General features: G+C 34.0%; 1 protein-coding gene across 2 annotated transcripts in view; it reads left to right on the forward strand.

Moving 5' to 3' along the window:
• Window positions 1–22,717, forward strand: part of Fur1 (Furin-like protease 1) — a 166,293-nt gene extending 143,576 nt beyond the window's left edge. The window contains exons 7-15 of one of the 2 annotated variants that reach the window (XM_090113045.1): window positions 2,990–3,199; window positions 5,224–5,362; window positions 8,442–8,665; window positions 9,106–9,245; window positions 11,457–11,575; window positions 12,051–12,500; window positions 13,529–13,716; window positions 17,456–17,543; window positions 21,270–22,717. In XM_090113045.1, the coding sequence (XP_089969171.1) occupies window positions 2,990–3,199; window positions 5,224–5,362; window positions 8,442–8,665; window positions 9,106–9,245; window positions 11,457–11,575; window positions 12,051–12,500; window positions 13,529–13,716; window positions 17,456–17,543; window positions 21,270–21,892 (2,181 nt within the window). In that variant the 3' untranslated portion in view covers window positions 21,893–22,717. The remainder of the gene's footprint in view (window positions 1–2,989; window positions 3,200–5,223; window positions 5,363–8,441; window positions 8,666–9,105; window positions 9,246–11,456; window positions 11,576–12,050; window positions 12,501–13,528; window positions 13,717–17,455; window positions 17,544–21,269) is intronic. The other variant, XM_090113044.1, reaches the window with a different exon arrangement.
• Window positions 22,718–24,398: the final 1,681 nt, after the last annotated feature.

Genomic DNA, 24,398 nt, shown 5'->3' on the forward strand with positions numbered 1-24,398 from the left:
ATATATGGGGCTTAGGGATTAAAATAAAATATTTTTTATTTTGTATTAAATCTTTATCTGTATGTATTAATAAAAAGTATAAGAGTTTATGTCGTTCGACATAAAATGGTTAAATAGAATAAATTGTCTTAATTCCCAGTTGACCAACTTAGTACCAGTACTTAATTCATGAGTAAATTATGAAAATTACCCAATCAGTAATTTATTATTAACAAAGGGCAGAGTATTAATAAGCCTTCTGCAGAAACACTTCTCTATTCACTTTTAATGAAATGTCACAGCTGTTTTAAATTCGCAACTTGAATTTAAAGCCTTCCACTGTTATAGGAAATTACAATTTGAGTACTTGACATAGAGTCGATTTTGGTATATATTCCGATAGCAATTTAGCAAACGTAGTAGCGCCGAGTCGGCAGCTACCGAGGCGGGAATAATTTCTTTAATGATGCAATTATTTTCACTAACAATTTCCCATACTATATGGTCAAGATATCATAAAATTTACATAATAGAGTCATCCGTTTCAGTAACGTTCATCCGAGCGCGGATTTATCTTGTCGTCGGCTTAGACGTTTTATTAGTTTACCGAAGTAAATATATTCGTTACGAAAGCAATTTCCGCGGATTAAGGACATTATTTTTCATTCGCAGTCACTATGTGGAGATTGCGAACATAATGTAAAATATGGAACTGTTTAACGTTAATACGAAATAAATTTAATAGGCCTTTCGTACAAAAGGATCGTAGTTTATTGCTATTATACCTTTTGTTATTCATAATTTTCATTGGAATTTATTTCCAGCTGTCTGCCATGGCACGGGCCAACTGTAGTCATTAATTTTACGGATATTTTTATTCTTATTCCTGAGAGATGCAGTTCCTGCACAAATCACTTGTAGTATAGTGTATAATATATTTTAATGAAATAATAGTTATTAATGGCATTATATCTAATTTAACCTTTACCTTTTTTACAAATAAAAATTGTGGATAATAATTGTAAAGTTTGATATCACGGGCTTACACCTCAATACTCTTAAATAACAACATAAGCTTTCATTCAACCACTTCATCTGCCAGATATTTTGCCAAAATGGCTAAAAATATTTGTGAAAGTAAATTCATAGACAAAAAGCACTATTTTATTAAACGAGGTTAATGGTTTTGAAGATAATCTTCAACATTGTTAGTTACAAACTTTACCTCTAAAATATTAATATAGAATACAGATGAATAGAAAATCTATATTTTAATCAAAAATCTACATAAATTGTATAATGTTAAATAAAGAGTAATAACTCGTTCGTGTTATTTATGTAACAACCTACACTCAAGAAATAAATTTATTTACATGATTTATATTTAATATATTATGTACGTATTATGAATGTGGCGGCACATGAGCAAATTCAATTAATTTACTGATAACTTCGATTCATTTCACATTTGCCGTCAACTTGTGGGTGCCGTAGCTTGACAAGCGCTTACAAACTTAACAAACAACTCTTAAGTGTAATTTGTTGTTTCTAACTTATATCCAATTAGGTTTGAGGTGATATACCACATTTATGAGTAAAAGGTTCATTAATTCCTACATTTGATATTTCTATTCCAACCAACTTTGTATTCAAAGCTTATCAATGATTGATGTCGGTATAGTATAATTTATTAGATATACTATATAGAAGGGTAAAAGATTTTATAAATACTGTGAAATAAATCTGCTATCTACACTTGAACACTTAGTCTATTGTGCTTCCACTCCACGAGAAAGTAAACTATCAATTACTGACATGCGATACGTTTACCCGGATCGTTCAATATAAGAGGTACATTCTTTTTGAACCCTACGTAAATGTATTAAAGTTCATTATCATTATTCTGATACATTTAACTCAATTAACCTAGGTGAGGTCTGAGAGATAATACATTATTTTGTGTTCAGATAACTAATCCTAATATGGGTTGAAAGTATCACCCTTAGCAGTAATAATATTATCTAGATTATTATTACTACCTATCGAGAAATAAGACCTTATTTTTTATGTTCAATTAATCCTACTTTAATTTTGCTTTCTATTGAATTTAAATATGTAAGCGTTGTGTATCACTACAATTTGTCATTTACCACTGAAAAATAGCTCTTGCTGCATTAAGAAAAATCCCTGTATTATAAAAAGATAGCAGCAGAGGGGAGAATCTCGTATGTTTTCCTACGTGACGTCAACAAATGATTGAGTAAAACGAATGTGAAGCATTATCCATCAAAATTCATCCGGCTATCCTTTGTTATAAGTATATTTATATCCGGTAAACATTACATCGGATAAAATGTTAATGAAGTCGCTTTGACTTGTTAGTTGTTTATTTTGTGGTACGTTTAGTGGTTTATTGCATTTTTCCTTTGATATACGTATATTCACGTAGCACATATCTTTAAAAGTCGGGAACAAACTGTTTTTTGTTTGTAAATAAATAAATATAGCCTACATTTCTCAATATTCTCATTTACTATACAGGCATTATCACAACGAAATTGCTTTCAAAGGTTTACTAAAGAAAATCCATTAAATTATTTTTAAATGAGATTACTCAAAGCCAATATTAGGTGCAATATTCTTAGACGTGTAAGTGAAAAATATTTTATTATTTATGTTACACTTAACATACGCAATTCTGGGGTCATGGGGTGGTGTTTGTTATATTCTCCCTATTTTGTAGCTAACGGAATATTCAAAGTATCAATCATATATTGTATTGATCAAAGCTCATATTTTAAAGCTTCAATATTTGTTCGCTTACTTCAGTGTTTAGTTGTTTATATTTACTTTTCTATAAATTTTACACTGTTCAATTCAATTTTAAACTGCATTCTGAACCGGTGGTAATTATTAAAATTTTATCGATTTAAAAGCCTTCTGAATAAATAAATGTTTTAGTTTAACAGCTAGTAATGTTCCATAAAATATAAAAATATGTATTTAACAGGGTCGTAACGGTAAAGGTTCAATCTTCGTCTGGGCTTCCGGCAACGGAGGCAGAGAACATGACAACTGTAACTGTGATGGTTACACCAACTCAATATGGACCCTTTCCATATCTTCCGCGACGGAACGAGGCGAAGTGCCCTGGTACTCAGAAATGTGCAGTTCGACCCTCGCGGCTACTTATAGCAGTGGAGCTATTAATGAGAAACAGGTATTTTATGTTGTTTTTCTCTATATTTTATTGTAATTGTGTTTTTTTATAAATATCACATGTGACCTGATATGAATAGCTATATTATGGGTCCTTTTTCATTTTAATTTACTTGTAGGTACTTCTTTTTATTTATAATTATATGAGACGGCTATCGATTATGCGAATGCTATTTATGGCAATATAATTTATTTATAACGCATAATCATATTTACGGTAAATTATTTATAGTTAACATATTATTAATGAAGAGGTGCGATAGGAAATCCAGAGGGATATAGTTAGTGACACTGACCCTTGCCTGAGATTATGAGATGAATCCTCACAGTGACAGTATGTTTAGATTACACCTGTGTATGATATTTTGGGACAAAAAGTATTTCAGTATGTTATATAAGAGATACGAGATTTGCTAGTTTGGGACAATACGATGTGTGAAATATCAGAGATTATTTATTTACTTTAAGTAGGTATCATGTTTAACAAAATTTAACAATTTCCTTATAATAGAAGTAATCTAATAAGATAATAATTAGTGCTCTTTCAAAAAGGACTAGTGACATTATTTATCACAACATGTTTTAATAAAACGTAGACGTTATAGAGTTATAAAACTATATTAAAAGAAGTGCAATTCAAGTTGTGAGTACACGAGAGAATGATATTCACAAGCTCCGACAATCTTTATTACATTGCTGTTGCGTGAATTCTTTGCTGTCAAAGAATTCATATCTTTGAGTGAAAAATTGTGTAATTCAAAATAGTTTTCATAGCCAGACTGCGACCTAAATTCTTATTTTGATATGAATATTAAATGTTATTACACTATAAGTTTAAACTAGTGGACATAGTGTATTACAGAAATGTTTAGTAAACTTTCATATCCGTGCAATATCCGAGTTTATTTATATTAAAAGCGAGCAATAGCTTTCACCATTTGCGAACACGAGCTCAAAAGAGCAACCCCATTTGGCCGGCAAATATCTGCTGAATAAACATTTCCATTCACAAAGTAGATCGCGGCGCAAAGAATGGACGCGCTAACCACAGCAGCAACATTGTAATCGGGAAAATCGCGGTCTAATGCATGTTTGCGTTTGTTTGCCTTCCCCGTACGTATTAGTTTAATCGAACTCTATTTAACTAATGGTTTTCTGAGCGCACACATGATGATATAACTTTTTTCACGCCTTTAGATATTGACCAAGATTAATACAATCCTGACAATCGTCAGAAGTGGTCAACTTTCTTCAACATTCGACTAATCTGGCTCATCGAACAAACGTAATAATATGCCTACCTACTAATTTTTCAGTTTTATTTTTAAAATACAACTCATCAGAACTTTATCTTTACGAATTTTAGTTATTCCACGTTTACTTTTATTTATTGCGACCTTTTTAGTAATTCCTTCCAAGCAGCAATCTGTAGATAGAAGTATTTATATGTAAGAAGGCACATACCTACTGTAGAGAAGATGGTCCCAATCCCTACTCTTACAATCTATTTGTGTTTATCAAATAAATTGGGATGGCCCTCAAAGTATCTGTTTACAGTACAAAGGGTCTGATGACATTAATGACCATACTGACGACTAAGACGATGTTTGAATAATAATTTGTTTTTACTTTCATTCAATAAAATTGTACACATATGAAATTTCGAAAAAGGAACAACCTGCCACAGGGCAATATTGGTATTGCGCCCTTAATTAGTTCCTTAATTGTGATGTGTATAAGCAGGGGCAATTAAGAAAACAGTTGAAATTGCTCCCAACGCTGACCAACCGAGTTTGTTCCAATATTGCCCCTGCGGCAGGTTGTTCCTTTTTTTAATTTCATATCTGTAGTAGCCGGCTTTATCACTTTGTACCGATCTTTAATAACTCAGGCCCCGGAATCACAGACACAATAAAAAATCTATTGTATCGTGGACCGATCGGGCCGTTCGGGGCTACGACACTGATGATGACAATTATTATAATAATTACGATGACAATCATCATAATGGTACGGTTACACCAGGTGGTAACAACGGACCTGCACCACTCGTGCACGACGGGGCACACGGGCACGTCCGCGTCCGCGCCGCTCGCGGCCGGCATCTGCGCGCTCGCGCTGCAAGCCAACAGGGAGCTCACGTGGCGGGACATGCAGCATATTGGTGAGTACTAGGGAACTAAGTTAGAATGCTTTTATACTATATATTGCGCCACTTATTTTTTTTTTGTGAATTATAGTGTACGTTGGAACTTAGCACGTAATATGTTATGGTGTAAAAACAAATGATATTGCACTATATCGCATGTTGTAGGTACATTTTACACGATATTGTGCACATCTACAAACATGTCTCGATTCGGACATCCCATTGTTATGAATATGAATAACCCACACAGGTTACATTATAAACCATAGCGTATATTATATGCTTAAACTTTGCACTTCTTATTTATAACTCTTGCGGTGATCTTTACTGGCCAGCACATAAAATTATCACACTAGCATTAGTTATAAATTTTGATACTCACCTATGTAACGCGCAATAAACAGAACTAATAACAATATAAGCTATATTAAAACTATCAATAGCTCAATATATCAGTTAAGTTACTTTAGAACTTACTATTGGATAATTGAGATGTCTACAGCTCATAATATTAGCCATCAGAACTCTGACAAGTAATATAATAGAATGAATGCTTTTATTAGATCTAAGCCAATCGACGGGAGACCTCGCGTCTGAAGTTACTAATTTTGATGTATCTAAATAACTTTTGCCGATTCCTATGATCATGGATACACACACACACACACACCCATACGTACACACTACCTAAACATCAGCATCTACTCAGTCCTCTGTGTCTAAAAAATAATTTCTAAAAATATTTATATAATTTAATTGGTTAAAATTTATGATTAAATATTTACTAACGTTTTGTTTGAATAACGTTGGAAATATGTACGTGTATCGAAAATTCTATAAATTTCAGTAAAACAGTAATCTGAATAATTTAAAGCTAATGTTTACTTTTTTTTTATAAAACCGTATATTGTATGTTTTATAGCTTAGTTAATTACAAAATTATTGTCCATAATATTAAAATATTGTGAGAAGTGTACGGTATAGATCAAAAATGTAATTGACTTCAATAACATTGCATCAATTTTTATGTCAAGACATTATCTCGAATAAAAGATGGGAAGATATTTACGCAAGTAATGTATCAAAGCTTTACCAAAGACATTGTATGGCTTTGAAAAGTAGAAATAAAAGAGTGTCAGAAATATACGTGTTTACGACGTTACTCCACTTTTTATGATCAGTGACACAAAAATCTCAACGTGCGCCTGTAAAGGGAACAACGTCAGGAAGGAAAATAAAACGCTTGCAATTACATTTCCAACATCGAAACAGAAAAATATTTTAAAAACATCAGTTTCGCTGTTTCCACTCGACTTAAGGCGCACCGTCTTAACTATTCTTTTAAGGTAGATAAAATCGTCTTACCTTCTTAGCAGAAAATGCTTTCAAAGAAAGATTTCGCGCGAGATAAACGCTAATCCTATTTACTTTTCCAGCTCTCCCTGACATGTTTCTTATGTGTGAGATAAAATACCAGAAAAGCTTTCGCAATATTCACTTTATGACGCAGTTATTTTCAGTAATCAACAGAGCTATATCTGTTTTATCCAAGTTCATCCGGATTACTACAAAAAGCCATTTTTCCAGTTAACATCTTTTTGTTTGGGATCAAAATGGATGGAGCGGCATAAATGTTTAATAGACTTTTAAGGGCAGATAACTGTATGTGTGATATTAAATCCTTTATGCGTTTTAACATGGTTTTAACTCTTTATGTTTCACTTTTAAAATTGCTAATAGGGCTGTTTACGGACCGTAGGATGACCAAAATTTCAGGTTTTATTTACTTATTGAAGGATATTATAGTATAGTCTGATAAAAAAATGGAATGATAAATCTGATTTCAATCAAAATTATAAAGCGTGATTGTTGTCTCATTGGATCAACAACAATTTAATATTTTTTTCTTTATTATCATTTCCTAATTTTATTTTCCCGGATTAATCATAAATTGGAAGAAAACATTTTATTCCCTTCATAAAACGGGTAGGTATTGAAATCCATTATTATCCTAAAGTGAACTACGAGTATAGTGTATGTATTTGATAGTATTTGTACCTATTGAATAAAATTTCCCCGCGTCAATCAATATTGCAACTATGAGTAAGGGGTTTTTTGTTGATATTCCTAGAATTAGAAGTATTATATTCCTTCCAATTGAACTAATATTCTATTCCTCACAATTGAACTACATATAAATCATGGTTTTATTTCTGTTCTGTTCATTCCTTTTGTGTAACAAGAAACGTGAATTAAATCTCTGCTACAGATGTCCAATTAACGGAGTTTTATACAGATGAATGTCAATTCTGTTCCATGTCTAAATAATATTCATTCTCGGTATTTCTGATTTACGAACTTCGAGTAATATGTGAAAATTTCGTGCAAATAATCCAACAGTTTTAACGGTAATTTAGTTTTGTTTACGGGAACGGCATAAATCGCTGAGCGTGCAAACGTAATTGGCGTAAGCTAAGCTCTCCATTGTAAATTGAGATTGGGTTGAGATTATTCGAATATTGCGACAAAATAGGCACAGGAAATTGCAGGAAATACAGAGCTTTCCTGTTTTGAAACGGAGAGAGTCTCTAAACCGATTAATTGAAGCGATTTACTTCAGATTTTATAAAAACTGATATTATTCATGTCTTGTTCTCTTTTTTAGAAGCTTATGTTTTGTTCACCATGTTATGGCCTAGAATCCCGGCTATGATTAAAGCGTTTAGCGATTTCAAAGTAATTTCCTTTTTGTGAAATCTTATGTACGAAATTTATATATCTTATCCACTTGCCCCTTTGCTTGCTCTGACATAAAAAAAATACCTATTCTCTTAGCATAAACCTGATACAATCGGTAGTAATTTCATCAACCTGACCACCATTTTTTATAATTTATTAATTTATTTTATAATTAATGTTCATTGTTCATCTTAATACTTACTTGGAATATTGGTGGATCTTCTCAAAGCACTAAGTTTATTTGGGCTGTATTTACAAATTTAGAATTTGAATACGATTTTGACCTATTTGTTAATTGATCGTTCAATACATTAACTCGTACTTCTTAGCTCATCCCACTTTTTCCTATCCCTAGTTGTACGGACAGCAAGACCAGAACGTCTGTCTCTAAACGGAGATTGGCGGACCAACGGGGTGGGTCGAAACGTCTCCCATTCTTTTGGCTACGGGCTTCTAGACGCCGCGGGGATGGTTCGACTCGCTCGCTCGTGGAGGACCGTACCTCCGCAGAGGAGATGTGAACTCGCTGCTCCCAGACCGCAGAGGGCTGTGCCTGCTAGGTCTTCGATTACTTTGCAGGTTGGTTTTGAAATTTTATGTGTGATTGATAATATTCAGTTTTAAGTTACAGGATCAGGACAGTTTATTTTGTTCATGATGGTTGTGTTATTATTTTACTCAAATTATTGCTTTTCATTAGAAGAATGTTTTTGTATAAATTAATGAATTTATTTGAATTTTAATAATAAAGAAAACTATTTGAATGCTGTGATTAAAATCTTATTGAATGAACGAATTCCATTGATAGTTTATCGAAAGCTTTTGAATGTTTGGAAATTGGATAAAGGCGTCAATATGTTCAATAGAATAGTTATTTCTAGTACTTATTCGTAATAGAAAAGTAGCGCGGACCACACCCTGACTTCTCCATTATTATATTTTGTTAGTCACAAAGTATGTGGTTCCAACTGCCCACAAATAATGCGCTGCGGTCATACAATAATGTTGTTCACTTACAGCTGGACGTAGGCGCGTGTCCCGGCGTGAACTACTTGGAGCACGTGCAAGCGCGCGTGTCGCTGTCGGCGGCGCGACGCGGGGAACTGCGCATCGCACTCACTTCGCCCGCCGGCACACGAGTTACCTTGCTCGCTCCTAGGTGAGTCCTATTATGCTTTTCAGATGCATAATGAGCGTGTACAAGACAGGGTAGTTCACCGCAGGTCACGCTGCTCGCGTCAAGGTGAGTGGAGTGCCTTTTTGCAGTAAATGCGTGTCCTTGTGTGAACGACTTGGAGCACGTGCAAGTGAATTAATTCACTTGGGCACGTTATCATTGTTGTGATAAAAATTATAATTTAATGCAATTTTCCCAAGATATATTATACCTAATACGATTTTCTTCCTCTAAACAGATCGTCAATATCTTAGATCTCAATTATTTTGCTGCCGCTGCGATACCCGTAATTTAAACTTTGCAAATCACAATCCAGACAAAGTACCCGCTTGAAATCTTTGCACACTTAGCGCAAACAAGATGTCGAGAACCTTTACGTTTTACATTAAGGTTTACCTTTGGTATCGTTAACGTTACAGCTCTACTCAGCAAGACGATTCCCTTTATATTTCGTCTTTGCTTATTTAAATTCACAGGCAGTAGGTCGTTATCGGAACTTTCGGAGCGAATTACAAAGCGTGACAAAGCATCCTTCTTCCATATCGAGTGACTTTAAATACTACTAAAGCTCTGTTTTCTGTATTACAAATATGACAAATCGAGCAAATATTTTCATTTGCTTATTTGTTACACTTTATTAACATACAAGCTATGATACTTATTCGTATATAATCTGTTCAAATTATGCAATTAATTATTATTTACGGGTGACAATAAAATAATCTACGCATAAAAAATTCAATCATATGACTGTCATAGAAAAATTCCATGCGACATTCGTAGCGATGTTGATAAAGAAATTGAAGGAAGCATATCTCAAATAAACGAACCATAATTTAACAATCAACCGTCTTACTATATTATGTAACGACAATCACATATGGCACCGTTTTATGCAAGAGTAATGTTCGCAAATTACGCTCTATAGCCAGTGAGTGGCGTAGTTTATCACTGTGAAATAGCGCATCGACTCATGAACCGCCTGAAGTGACGTTAGCTTTAATGAAATAGCTTTGTAAAATCATTTTATCCCTCTCCTCTTTGACACGGGATGTTAGCAGGAATATAACAAGAATTTCGGAGAACTATTGTAGAGATTGTGTGATAAATATCTGGAATTAAAAAAGGTTTTCTATATTGGATTGTTTCATGGCTTATGAAATCGACTTTTGAAGCAACTTAAGAATTGTCTTTAACGTTTAATTTAATAAAAAACGAATGTAGTCGTACATTTAATTAATGCAAATTAAAGTTAAGCTTTAATAGTCAAGTAAAAGGTTAACGTTTTGTTATTTGCCGTAATAGCTTTGGCTAAACTGCGATAGCCCACATTAGGGTCGTGTAAATTTGTTTAAAGTTTAACAATAAATAGCAGACTGCCAGTCCCAAGTCCACGATAAAACTAAAGGGTCTTTGTTGGCAGACACAATTCATTTTATGTACCTTTGTACTAAATTTCAGCTTCTAGAATACTGAATTAAACACCTTGTATTGTTGTAGTAATAATTAGAGAACAAATTCAAAATTGCCAAACCAGATTAAAACAGTAGTAGGTAGATATTGGAAGTATTTAGATACTAAGTAATACTTACTTCAAAAGTGCAAATTGCATTTTTTACCTGAATTGATGGACATTCAAATGGTTTTTAAACTTTTAAATGTATGAACGGACCGGAAAGTTATTTCAATTAGTCACTATTCACGGCTGACTAAATTCCAATCATTACAGTTGTTTTGCCTTCACACTTCTAGCCTGTAATTTGATTTTGCTGGTAATTTAGCACCAAACTGGAAACAAACTTATTTGCGTATGCTATGCAAACGGTCAATGAATTTGCCGTTGAAACAATAAGACTCGATTTACACCTATTTAAATCCGTGCCGTGGTGTTAATGCAAATTTACTGTAGCGTTAAAAATATAACCGGTGCTATTTTTACACGTGTATTTGTACAGTTAAATACAGATGTTAATATCACATGAACTTTCTTGATAATTTAAATTTACGTTGAAATATTTTACTTCTCATAATATTCTTTATTCCACAATCAAGACTCAATAGGTGTTATTGAAAGCACTACATCATCTTAAATGTTCATTGAATGCCCTCAACGTCATGTTTATTGGCAATTTCCAAAATATAATATCGTCAGTGCTATTAAGTGGGTACATACAAACTGGAGGGTTGTTTCAGGCCGCACGACTCGTCGCGCGCCGGCTTCAACTCGTGGCCCTTCATGTCCGTGCACATGTGGGGAGAGTCGCCGCTCGGCGTCTGGCAGCTCGAAGTGGAGAACGGCGGACGATATATGGGTACGTATTTGGTATCGCTGTATCGGTTTATATTTTACATAGTGTTAATGTTTGATGTTTATCGGCTAACTAAAATTTCTTCCAATAGAAGCGCAGTGTCTATTTCAAGTATAATAAGAGGTATTTCTAATTAATTGAAGCGAGCTTGAACCAGATTTAATTATTGTTACTACGTAAAATCGAAAATCTCAAATCGCTAACAATTTACCGACCTCGGTGATTATGAAACTATCAGAAACATTTCAACTCGAATTCTGCGATCGAGGAGAAATTTCAATACAATTTAGTTACCTACTGACACTGACTCACGGGAGATTACAAACTTTATCGATTTCAACTTTAAGCCGCCTAAGTGTCAGCTATAAATCAAGATCTTTGTAAACTCTCGTGTCAATCCTATTCAACAGAATCAATTACAAAATTTATTTCCTCGAAATACATGTGTGTCGTTACATCCCCAATTTCGATATCATAGGTCGAGCGACATTACAAGATTGGTCGTTAATTTTATACGGAACGAGCTCGCCGGCTGCTAAAAACGACCCCATACCGTTCAGGAATCCAATAATCCGTAATAAGAGTAACGCGACGCGGCCCGTCGTCGTGCAAGCGGGGCGAAAAAATAACAGAGGGAAAGCTATTCCGATAGTCCCCACGTACACGGTCGGATTGGTGAAAAGGAAAAAGAACAAAAATTCCAAGAATCCGAATAGGAACTCGCAGAAGTCGAAGCAGAGCCGGCCAGCGACGCGTTCTCCCGTGGAGAGCTCGACGGCGCGGGCGACCGGCGCGCCCGACCTCAGCCTCAACCTGCGCGCCGACCTCACCGACCCGCTCGCCGACGCCCGCGAGCGCAAGATGTCCAGCCTGTTCGAGCAGTACCCTAAAATACAGCGGATATATCCGGCGCCTCTGCAAGCGAACGGTACTTGCATGTTGTGTCCGTTTTGCCGCGACCGTTTCGTTTCAGCCGTCCGAGCTTGCACGTCAATTACCTTTGTCCTGAATACCGCAGTTGCATGCTGTGTGCAGTGTTTTTGATTTTTTTTTAGCAAAGGAAATTTCATTAGGAAACTTTCGTTTGATGTTTGTTTTTATTTTCGCTTGTCGTTATTAATTTTCTGTTTTGTTCTTGAGCGGCTTTTTATTTCTGATTTAATTAGAAAGCCCACAATAATCACCATGAATCCATCCCACTAAATTTTATTTCTTTTTGAGTAGAATTTTCAGTGTATTAATGGTATTAGTAGACACGTGCTTTTTAAATTTTATAATCGATGCTGCATTTACTTTTAATAATTAACACGTAACATTTAAAAAGCATGTCACATTCTTTATGTATTGAGTAGATAGAAAGCAAACTAGAAGATAACTGAACACCTAAACCAGACTTTTTAAATAGTTAATTAAAACTTATATATACACTGTTACAAAGTTTCGTGATGAAACATAATTCCATAATCAAATTTCAGATAAAAGTCTTCTCAAAATTTATAGACCGACGTTTTATCCTTCAGTTACTTAAAGCAAGTTGCGTCAAAAACCTTTCTTACGAAAGCAAAAAAAAATATTTTATAAAGTTATAGACGATAAAGATAACAAAATCCTTTCTTTACACTTATTAATTCTTCATATCATTCCAATTATTATGGATTATAGGTACAATTTCAATCGATGATTTAAAATATTTCCTTGGTGCTTTTTCTGATAAGTATGTATTCCAATAAAAGTACTCTACATAACGAATTCACGTACCTAATTAAACACTACAGCTAGGGACAAAGTACCAAAGCTACCACAATCTATTACTAATGTTAGTCTATCTCATAAACACCAGTTATTAAAACTAAAGTCTACACACTTTTACACGAATCAGTCCCATACACAACACACAAGTATCAAAACAGAAAGTCCACAGTCTATACGTGAATCATGAAATCAATCCCATTGCAGCGGGCCCGCTAACCCAATGGGAGCTAATCTTCTACGGCACGGAGACTCCCCCACAGGAGTACGACGCGTCGCCCGAGAGCCTCAGCCCGGCGTGGAGCAAGCCCAGCGCGGGGCCCGACGCGCCGGAGGAGGTGCGACATAACTCTATAGATGACGACCTGGCGCTTGTTTGGCATGATTCACACGCGGTAAGAGATAAATAATAAGAGTTTTTTTCAGGTAGACTCTAATTGAGACATAGACGTTAATGTCTAGTGATGATCCTTCCCTATTGAAAAATCTTATTTTCGCAAGAGACATCAATGTTTGCTGATGTTTATCCTTCCCTATTTACTTCTTTACCTTTAATGATATTTAACTTTGTCTACTTCTATTAAGCTATTATTATTTCATGTATTTACCGTCTTCATTTTATCCGCCACATTATTTTACAATGTTAGCTATGAACAATACTTCAAACAACCTAGTGAATTAATTATACCGGACAGTTAAAAGTCAATCTTTTGGCCGTCTTCTGTTAGGCAAACAAAGGAAAAAAGCTACGGCATGCAATCTATGTGTTCCTATGGGAACATAAATATATTTGTCAAAACATCTTTACGATTTATGAAGATTGAGAAAACTTGTGTATACTTAAGATTTATGATTTAGATAGAAGATAATAAACATGGCTATGCAGGCATCTTTTAACTTCACACGCTCAAAACGATATGGAACTCTTGAATCTTACACGTGTAAAGTTATATATTTAAATGTTAACATTTTCTGTGCTAAAACCTTAAGGCAGCGGGCTATAAAGTTTAATCGGTTAAGTGCAGCCCAGTCGTGAAACTAAAGATGCGGGTCACGAGATTCTTAAAGGATTTATACTATAACGCTGTCGTCCGACCCATTTACCACTTACAAGTTATATCTGAGATAAAACTAAATGCCTCATACTGGATAACAAATTATTTACTTTTATTATCATTTTTAGGGATTGTAATTTATCTGAACCATTCGCCGGAAAAAATGAAACAAATCTTCTTTTTATTTTAGACAGTTTAGATCACATTGCAAATCCAATTCAAACTTAATACAATATTTTATTATAGCATGTAAGCGTTACATTACACCACAGATTACTGAATAGTTGGTAGCACAATGAAAAAAGTATTAAATAAGGAATGATATTAACGAGCTTTTGTTTCTACTTAGATATTTCGATTGTTTTTGAAGTAAACCTGGATTGCTGGATATTGGTACGAATTATAATTATAATATATTGTGTATCCTAACAATATAATATTTCAGTGTTACTTGTATATTATGAAGTAGACCGTGTGAACGTCGAATAATCGTTAATACAAAAATCTAATATTAATATTTTCCTTTTGACCTAGACCGTCTAAATAATAACAATATTCGATTTCTTGGACAAAGCAATTTATTATTTGTCTACAGTCATTAGTAACAAGAATTAACTAAACTATTACTTGTTATTAAAAACGTTATTATAACTGGTATTATTGTGCTTCGTTGGTTTATCTTAAGATAAATGTTATGTCTTGATTTATAGAAATTTAACCCCTATGGCTACCGAAAATATTATGCTTTAAAAACATACCAAATCTTCGTGCTAACAGGCAACAGCCCAATTCATTTAATTTTGGACGGTTAACTACTATAAAATTTTAATTCAATTTGTTTTCAATTATTTGTATCCTATTACTGAGTGCTCATTTGATTAAAGTTTGTGTTTAAAATAAAAATACACATATTTTTTAATACTTATCTTGGTTGGTAAGTGGAAAATACTAATTTGTGACGTAATCGCAAATATTATTATTAAAGGTTAGCATAAATTTATTTTCAGCAAGAGCGAAGAAGATTGAATTATTTCCTCTTTATTGTAATACAATAGAAAGCTTCCAATTTAATGTCTATTGTACAAAATGAGGCTTAGGGGCTGTAACATAATTGACAATAATTTTGAAAGTATACAGTCTTTAACCCTGAAAATACTTCGTAAGGCACGTGTATAAAATAGATCTATATGAAGATGTATACAAAAATGTGACGCTATACATGCGTGCTCATGTGACGCTATAGGTCTCGTTAGCAATCACACATATCTTGGCTTAATCATTGACGATCGATTAAATTGGAAAGCTCACATAAACCACGTTTGTGATAAGCTTAGAGCCATATTAGCTAAATTCTCTCTAATCAAATACAAAGTGCCATACAAAACGCTACTGTTACTTTATAAAGCTCTGGTGGAGTCTATAATACTATACGGACTATCAAGTTATGGGAGAACATACAAAACACATCTCGATAGCATTTTTTCACTACAGCTACGTATCCTAAAAGTAATTGTGCCAAGTAATCTTAAAACAACTTACAATGACGACTATAGAAAATTATTCTCTTTTCTAAAAATATTACCTATTCACGAACAAGTTGAACTAGTGTTATTAAAACAATACTTTTTTACAGATAATTTCATCAAAATAAAACACTCGTATTATTCAGCTCGTAGGGCGGACCTCTCAGTTCTTCAGTTACCAAGCTATAATAACCTTTATGGAAAAAGAACATTAAACTACGTAATCCCTAACTTAATAAATAGACTACCTAAAACACTTAAAGATACACTAACAGATAAAAATATTAAAATAAAACTAAAAAACTACTATGAACAATTAATTATTGATAAATATTCATAAGTACGACCATGACTAAAATTATGTATACTTATCTTAGACTAACGCCATAATTTGTATTTGAATATGTGTATATATACATAAAATACACACATCCATTATCTACTGACATATAATTGTGTATGTAAAAAATGTAAATCAATTTATCAATTAATTAATTCTGTAAGCGAAAATCAACACCCTGTGGGTGCAGAGTGCAGACCGCAGTTGCGATAAGATGTAGATTAATATTTTTTGTTTCTACCCACGTTTGTTATTTCTTATGATAATTAAATAAAAGATGTATTGTACTTAGATGTTGCGGGATATTTTTGTTAGTTTTGTGAATGAATGTCTGTAATAACTAATATGTATTTTTGTTTATCAATATTATATTATCGAATCTTTATTTTCTATGTCGACGGCGCTGGCGCGCGGTAAATCTCTAAAGAGATTATGTTTGTGCCAGTTTAATTTAATTTATAACTAATGAATTGTATTATTGTAGTAAATAAATAAATAAATACAGTACTAGCGGTCCGCCCCGGCTTCGCCCGTGGTACATATTTCGCAATAAAAAGTAGCCTATGTCCTTTCTCGGGTATCAAAATATCTCCATACCAAATTTCATGCAAATTGGTTCAGTAGTTTAGGCGTGATTGAGTAACAGACAGACAGACAGACAGAGTTACTTTCGCATTTATAATATTAGTATAGATAAGGCCTCCTATTCATGGTCAACATTTCTTGATGAATAATGTTGCTGGAAACTTTCATTAATGATGTCGCTCCTCGGACGTGATTTCAACACGTGTTATCAATTTGGCAACATGCAGCACTTTCAGCCAGCAAATTCAATTTTGTTACAAAAATGATTACCATGAATATGGGACTTGGAGAGTTCGTAAATAGTCATTCTGCATCAAATGGTTTACTGCATCAAATGGTTTAAAAATGTATGTTAACACGCATATTCTATAGAAGGGTAGTAAAAGAAGTTGGTTAACACTTCTCTGCCTCCCTGGTACAGAGTTTGAAACATGTGCGTAGAACGGAGGATCCTGGGTTCGATTCCCTAAGGAGACGAAGAAAATTTTTTTCGGTCAAGTAGAACATAGAAGGGTGATCACCCACTTTGCCCTAAGGAATATTGATCAGTGTTACAGATTTATACATGCATCTGCCCTATCCCACTAGGGGATACGGGATTTCACTTTTTAATATTTGTCCGGTCCCACAGATCCGCGAAGAGAGTCCCTCCCTGGAAGCAAGCGGCGCGCACAGCGGCTGTTCCACCCGCGCGCCGCAGCCCCCGCACCGCTGCTTAGGTTTGTGCTCACTGTTACTGCTGCTCACTCTCGCGACCGACGCTTTGTACTTGCCCACACTCGCACTAACCCGCGCGCGCCATCTTGCGGCCCGCGACAGATAGGACGCCATCTTGTGGCGCACATGTCAACGTTCGCCCGCGCTGGGTTCGTGAACAAATACAATGCGATAGCTGCTTGCAAATGTTATAAATGATTATTGGTACCTTAATTGTTTAATTTTTGAAGTGAAAACTTCTTTAGCGGCGTTGGGTATATAAAATCTTAAACTCGCGGCAGGACACGTGACCTGATCGAAAAATCGTAAGACGGATGGATACCAAACATGCTCAACGTTAATTATCAAGTTTTCACTTCAGCCGGCACTCCCGGAGTGCAACCCGTCTTTTTTTTTTACATGCGCATGTCAAATGTGATATTATATTTTACATAAGTTTAAATCACAAAAGATTTCCCGCATTTTATTTATAAAATCAAAGAAGTTAACACCGCCAAATCGCAGTAACACTATCGTACTTGTATTTCTTCATGAATACGTTGCTAATATTTTTGATATTGGCGACCTCTCACCCGGCTACGGTGTTCTAGCAGCCGAGGCTCGTGATTCTAGTTAAATTTATCTACGTTATAAGTACAAGCTGTTTATAATCTTATTTGTTTAATTTTATACCTCTTTGTAATACTTACATCACAAAAAATGAATTCTTTCATACTTACTGCCACGTCACCTTCCCTGTACTTAAGGTAAATTAATGTAGTTACTGAAAAGTATTTTAGATGGTAATTTAGCAGCTCTCAAAGTCCGGAAGCTTCGAAGAAAAATGTTCTTTTGTCATGGTTCTATTCTTCGAACAGAATGCTACAAAGAACATCTTCAAATAATTAACAATAAGTAATGAAAAAATGTCGAACATTCCGGACTTTCCACGGTCACAGTGATTTAAAGATATCTTTAGAATTAAATAAGAGGTGTTCACTTTTACTACCTTAGATAGTAGATATTTTTAAATTATTGCGACACAATTATGTAAAATATTGTACACTGTGTCCAAAATAACTCGTATGTATTTTGTAATCAACTATTAATCGGCAAAATTAAAGAGCTAGGAACAAGTGCAATTACATAATTTAATATTGTGTACTTTCAAATAAGACGTCCATTTTGCTTGAATTAATGCAGCTAAAAGTTTGGAAGTTTGAGGGAGAATAAATGGGCAGTAGAGATTTCGATGTAGGCATAAATGTAGGTTTTATGGTACTTAATACGTAAATAATTGCAGCTTCCCTGCGTATTGTGTAGATACACTGGGATTTGTCATATCGCATCCTATTATGCTACGTTATAGGATTAAAATAATGTTCTGTTTTTGTTTTTTATTTTATCTTTTAATAATATACCTACTTACTTTTATAATATATTATGCATAATGTTTTTACACTTCAATTTGGTTTAAAATAAAGTCATTTTGTAAAACATGCACAAAATCCAATATTTATTAAGTATTTAATAATTTTTTCAACTTATTTCTCATATTCAGTGATATTGATATGTATAATAGTCAGTGAAATATAAACTTCGTTATAAATCCACTATAAATCCAACTGTATTAAACAATAATAGGAAAATATTAAGTTTCACATATTTTACAATAGAATGTTATAGTCATAATTTTAAAATCTGTTAAGTTTGTAGCAACAATTTTACTTTGCCATGAACCAAATGAACGGTATACTTACGATGCCAAATGTGAACGCATTTAAATTTTCAATCAAATATTTATAAATTATATATTTAGATAAATTTATATTTTAGTGTTGATAGATACATTAATAGCATTCTGACGATATTGTTCATGATTAACGCTCAAAAATCAAGTTTGATTTAATTACAATTAACATGTTCTTATACATTGTATATCGTCACTAGGCTATGTTGTGTTGAATACAATCATACATATCTGTTAAATTAAGTTGAAATGGGTTTTATTAGGCAACTTAAACTTAAGGAAAAATAAATAGGCAAATTATTTCTGTAACAGCCTGTATACAACAATATGGAATGTCCTTCCAGCCAGTAAGTAACCTTTGAAATACCCTTTGGAAGTGAAAACGGGTCACGAGAAGATAGCACTTATAACTAGTTCAATTGTGGCAATTTCAATATATCACTTCGTTTAAGAGACTATTTTTATATCAGCAACGGTCTTGGCAGATTTATAAAGGATAGGAAGTGGAGAGGTATTGAACGGTCGGGTTTAAATTGCGATCGTGTATCAGCCGTACGTGACCCACGCTTTATTTCCAACCTCGAATTACATTTTGTTCATAAAACCTTTTTGTTGTCTTATCTCAGATTTTTCGACTTATTTTTACATGCGAAAATATTCGAATAGAACTCTTATTATGCTTTAATTAAATTCCGTATTCAAATTGCGTATTGAATTAAACTTTTTCTTTTTAACAATTAAAAGTTTATGTCTCCGTTGTTAATTTTACGGCTGCTTCCTTAATGGTAACGTAAAAGTTTTTAACAATTGAAATAAGTGGACAGGCTGTTACAGATTTAATAAAAACCGAATACTTAGTTCCAAGATAGTAAAACATAATAATTAGAATAAATATATTGCATAATGTGGTTGTGATCATAGCGGTGATTGCCAATCCATTTAAAATTAGTAAATTTAACATAGTTGTATATAATAAGTAGCTATTATAATGAAAAAATAAAATTTGGAGACTTGTACAAATTGCTCACAAATGTAAATTTTTAAAACGACTGATCGATCAAGATTTCTCATCGACTGGTAGTTAGAGTAACGTAATTGTTAAAATTATGTATAAATAACTCCGTAAGAGTTAGGAGTAGGTTCGATAAGTTTGGATAAGGCTAGGAACTGCTGTATCACCTGTTTTAACTATCGCTCGATGTTCTAGAAATCATTAAGTAACTCATTTTTATAACAGTTTTGCTGTATACATGTAAAATTGTTCACCAATCGGCATTAAGTAGCTACCGAATAAATTGTATTTATTAATGTAAATGTTAAATTTGTATATATTGAACGTGATGTGGATGGATATATAATAAAAAAACACTTTTATTACAAAATTTATATAGATTTTTATTTATAGTGGAGTCTTGTCTCTGATCATTGTTATTACTTATTAGGTTTAGTTTCGTGTTGTAAAGTTTTTATTTGCAATGTACACCGCTGACGTTATGTTCACTCCACTGAATTTTGATATTGATACTGCTTGAGTATATTATTCTTGTCGCATGTCTCGCTTCGCTTTTAATGTTTCTAACTTTCATAATAATGTTCGCTATCCGCTTTCTGCTTGTTGATTCGTCCTTTTGATAACCCTCATAATTTATTTTCTTTAATCATCCTCACTTTTGAGTTACTTATATTTCCTGATTTCATTTAATTTTGTGCACGTCCCTTTTTTGGCATGAAGTAAGCGATCACGGCACCTATTGATTTACAAAATTCTACAGTAACGAACGTTTCCAACAAAATTATTTGAGATCAGTGACGAGATTCTACTTGATTTTTCCCTTCAATACCTACTTTCATTGTCTGCATCTACGAACTTCGCGACTCGTTCGTACGGATCTTCTGCATCATGCTGCCGACGCGAGTGCATGGAGCCGGGACGGTGCTGGGTGGTGTCGGATAACCCGTTCTATCCCATATATTCACGTGTCTGTTCTTTTCCCACTAGAATGCGCGAAGGAATTGCACTTGTACGACGGGCGATGCTATACGCGTTGCCCGGACGGCACGTACGCCAGCGAAATCCTTATGGAGCGGTCGTCGCGGCGCCGCAACCTCACCGCGCTGGAGCCCGCGCTCGTCAAGCGGCACGGTGACGTCACCGCGCCCGCGCTCGAGGCGCTCGACATGGAGCCGGCCAACAGCTCGGCGCCGCGCATCTGCCTGCCGTGCCACTACACGTGCGCTACGTGCGTCGGCCCACACAACACCCAGTGCTCCTCCTGTTTAGACGACGCCCAACTCTACAACAAAACAGATGTCGAACCCAAATTCTACTGCTACCCGAACACGGTTCTGCCGCAGATATCCGACGCCGATTGGCATTACAAAGTGAACATTATCCTTTCGATAGTCCTCGTCGTATTCGGGACGGTCACCCTCTACGTGATAGTGACCTGTTTGCAGAAAACTTTCTGTAGTAACCATTATAATGATAATATAAAAGTTGCGTACAGGGAATTGGCGGTAGATGACAAACTCCAGACGGCTCTGGAGATCGAGGACGAAATACACAAAGCGATTAATAACGGAAGCGACAGTGAATCCGAAGACGACGATTTACGTTTATAGCAGTTGTTAACGTTTAACCCTGAGTATTACGAATTAAATACGAATTTAAGTGATCAATGAAATTACATACAATTTAATATACTCTATGAATTTATTAAAAATTGAATTAAATCGCCGTTTTTGTATAAGATTTTCGAATTTATCGTATAATTAAATCCAAAGACCTGTGGAATTCAATCTCTCGGTCTATTTTTCTACTGCACTAAAATTGCTTTAACTTTCTCTAGGTTTTTAAGATAAAATCATGTTTACAATGTAAAAACATCACATTCCAAATCGTGTAAGTCTTAAGGAACTACATATATACTTTTTACTTTTTTATACCACAACACTTATAACTGAACAAATAATTTTATTTTAAATAGGTGCTAAAATGTGAACAAAATTTTGGTTATGAATTAAATGGTTGTTCACCTAATTCCACACCGTCCAGTTAAATCATATTTCAATTCTTCTTTTCATTTTCCAATTCTTTTTGTAGCATTTAATTGTAAAAGTTATTTTAATTATTTTGCGGCCCGATGGTAAAAGGACTACAAAATATTAAATATACTAAATTTATGTAAGAAATGTTTAAAACATTTGCTGATGTTATTAATTATCACAAGTACGTAGAGATTTGGCTGAAAATATAAAACGCATTTTTAATTACCCGCCTACTAAAGTGTACATTAGTCATTTTCCCAACGGGTCACAAGTTAAAAATGTAGTGTGATGCATAATACTTAATGATAATTTTGCTCAAGTGGCCATTTAGGTAAGTAGGCTGAGCTCTGTACGGTGTAAATATATTTTATGTATATAATTAAACGAGTTCCTATTGAATGATTGTTTTATTTTTTATACTCATTTTGGAAAATGATGCTGCAAGTTGTACGAGCTTTCGTCAAAACTGGATCTCCTGACTGCGGGCTGCATGAAGTATGGTAATTGGTAGGTATTAAGTTAAACCCAGTGCAATAGTATTATATAATTTATAATGATATAAAAGATTGGATGATTGGTATTATATTAAGCTTAAATAACTGATAAAAACTTCAGTGGCCAACAAATAAGAATGGCGCTTTGTCAATCTAATAATAATTAATTAGTTATGACGTAAAAGTCACACCCTTAATTCTACAGAAATATGGATTCATGCTAATTCCATATAATTATGATATGTTTTTTTATTTGTAAAATAATCTTAACACAGAAAATGAAATAAGTAACACAGTGCTTTTAAATTTGTTCACATCATTAGGGCGATATACTAGTCGAACTAAACTTTAACTTAGGCTCTGGAGAGTTTTATTTCCAACACCGTAATGCCAAAGAGAATTGTTATTAGAAACTCGAACACAAACTAAGGGCGATCAATAGAGCTAATGTATTGGGTATTAGAAGATTTTTTATAGAATAAACTATGCTAGATGCGACCCTTGCTTTAGAATATAATATTTTGTTCTGTTCTTTCTAATATAAGAAGTAAGTGTAGCCAATACTATTTTGTGCTAAAGTGCTAAAAAAATACTATCACTTATATATTAATTATTATCAAGTCATGCATTTGTTTAAATTTCTGGATATTCTGTTTTACATTTGAACCAACAACCAACTCAATATCTTTTACATTGCATAAATATTTTAGAAACGTATACTATCTACTACTATACCTATATATGTATTAGCGCCTTTATCCCTATAATATAAGATGATATTAAATCACATCCATTTGATTTATGTCCGTTATTTGTCGCATACCCTATCTGGATTTAACCTCGGAAATACGAGATTCCTCCCAAAAATGCCAATAATTACACAGGGGAGTGAAATATTTTACGCACCCCGTAATTTATCCGACCCTCTCATAAGCTTAGTTCAGTCGCGCGTAGAGGAATGAAATAAAATTACTGAACCCCCAGTTGGAACAAACGGGGCTATTTATTTTAATAATACTATTTTTATTCTCATCGCCGATGTTTAGGGAAGTGGAAGGAAATGGAAAGGAAATAATGATACAAATTTTTTAACCATTATTTATCGATTTGAACGGAATTTAAGGCTATGATTCTAAGTATTATTTTATGCTGCGTGTCTATTGAAGTCTCTGACTCCCAAACCTCTTTAATAAGAACCTCTTTGTCAGTATTGGTAGGCATGCGATAGGTATTTGGCACTTTGGGCTTGAAACATGATTTTGTAAAATATTATATTAATGATATACCCTAAGACAGGTGGGGTCTGACAAAGGGTTCGATCGTGACATCCCTTGTGTGCACACTATTAAGAAAGGGTCTTTACACATTAAGTAATATAATTTGCGGCTACACTATAATATGATGAAGGTCACATAAGATGATTGAAATAATGTAATGGGTTCACTATATCTGTGTTAATATTTAATATTTCGCTTTTGAAAGACATATAAGAATAGATTAATCTGAAATTTAAAAGTACGTAGTCCGGACCAATTCATGTGCGAATGAAAAAGCTAGACATCAGGACTCAGGTCAATCCCAAAGGG

This window comes from Colias eurytheme, chromosome 19 (genome assembly GCF_061535395.1).
Source record: "Colias eurytheme isolate Ceu_HAF_F1 chromosome 19, ilColEury1 Martin Lab GWU primary, whole genome shotgun sequence".
Taxonomy (NCBI): domain Eukaryota; kingdom Metazoa; phylum Arthropoda; class Insecta; order Lepidoptera; family Pieridae; genus Colias; species Colias eurytheme.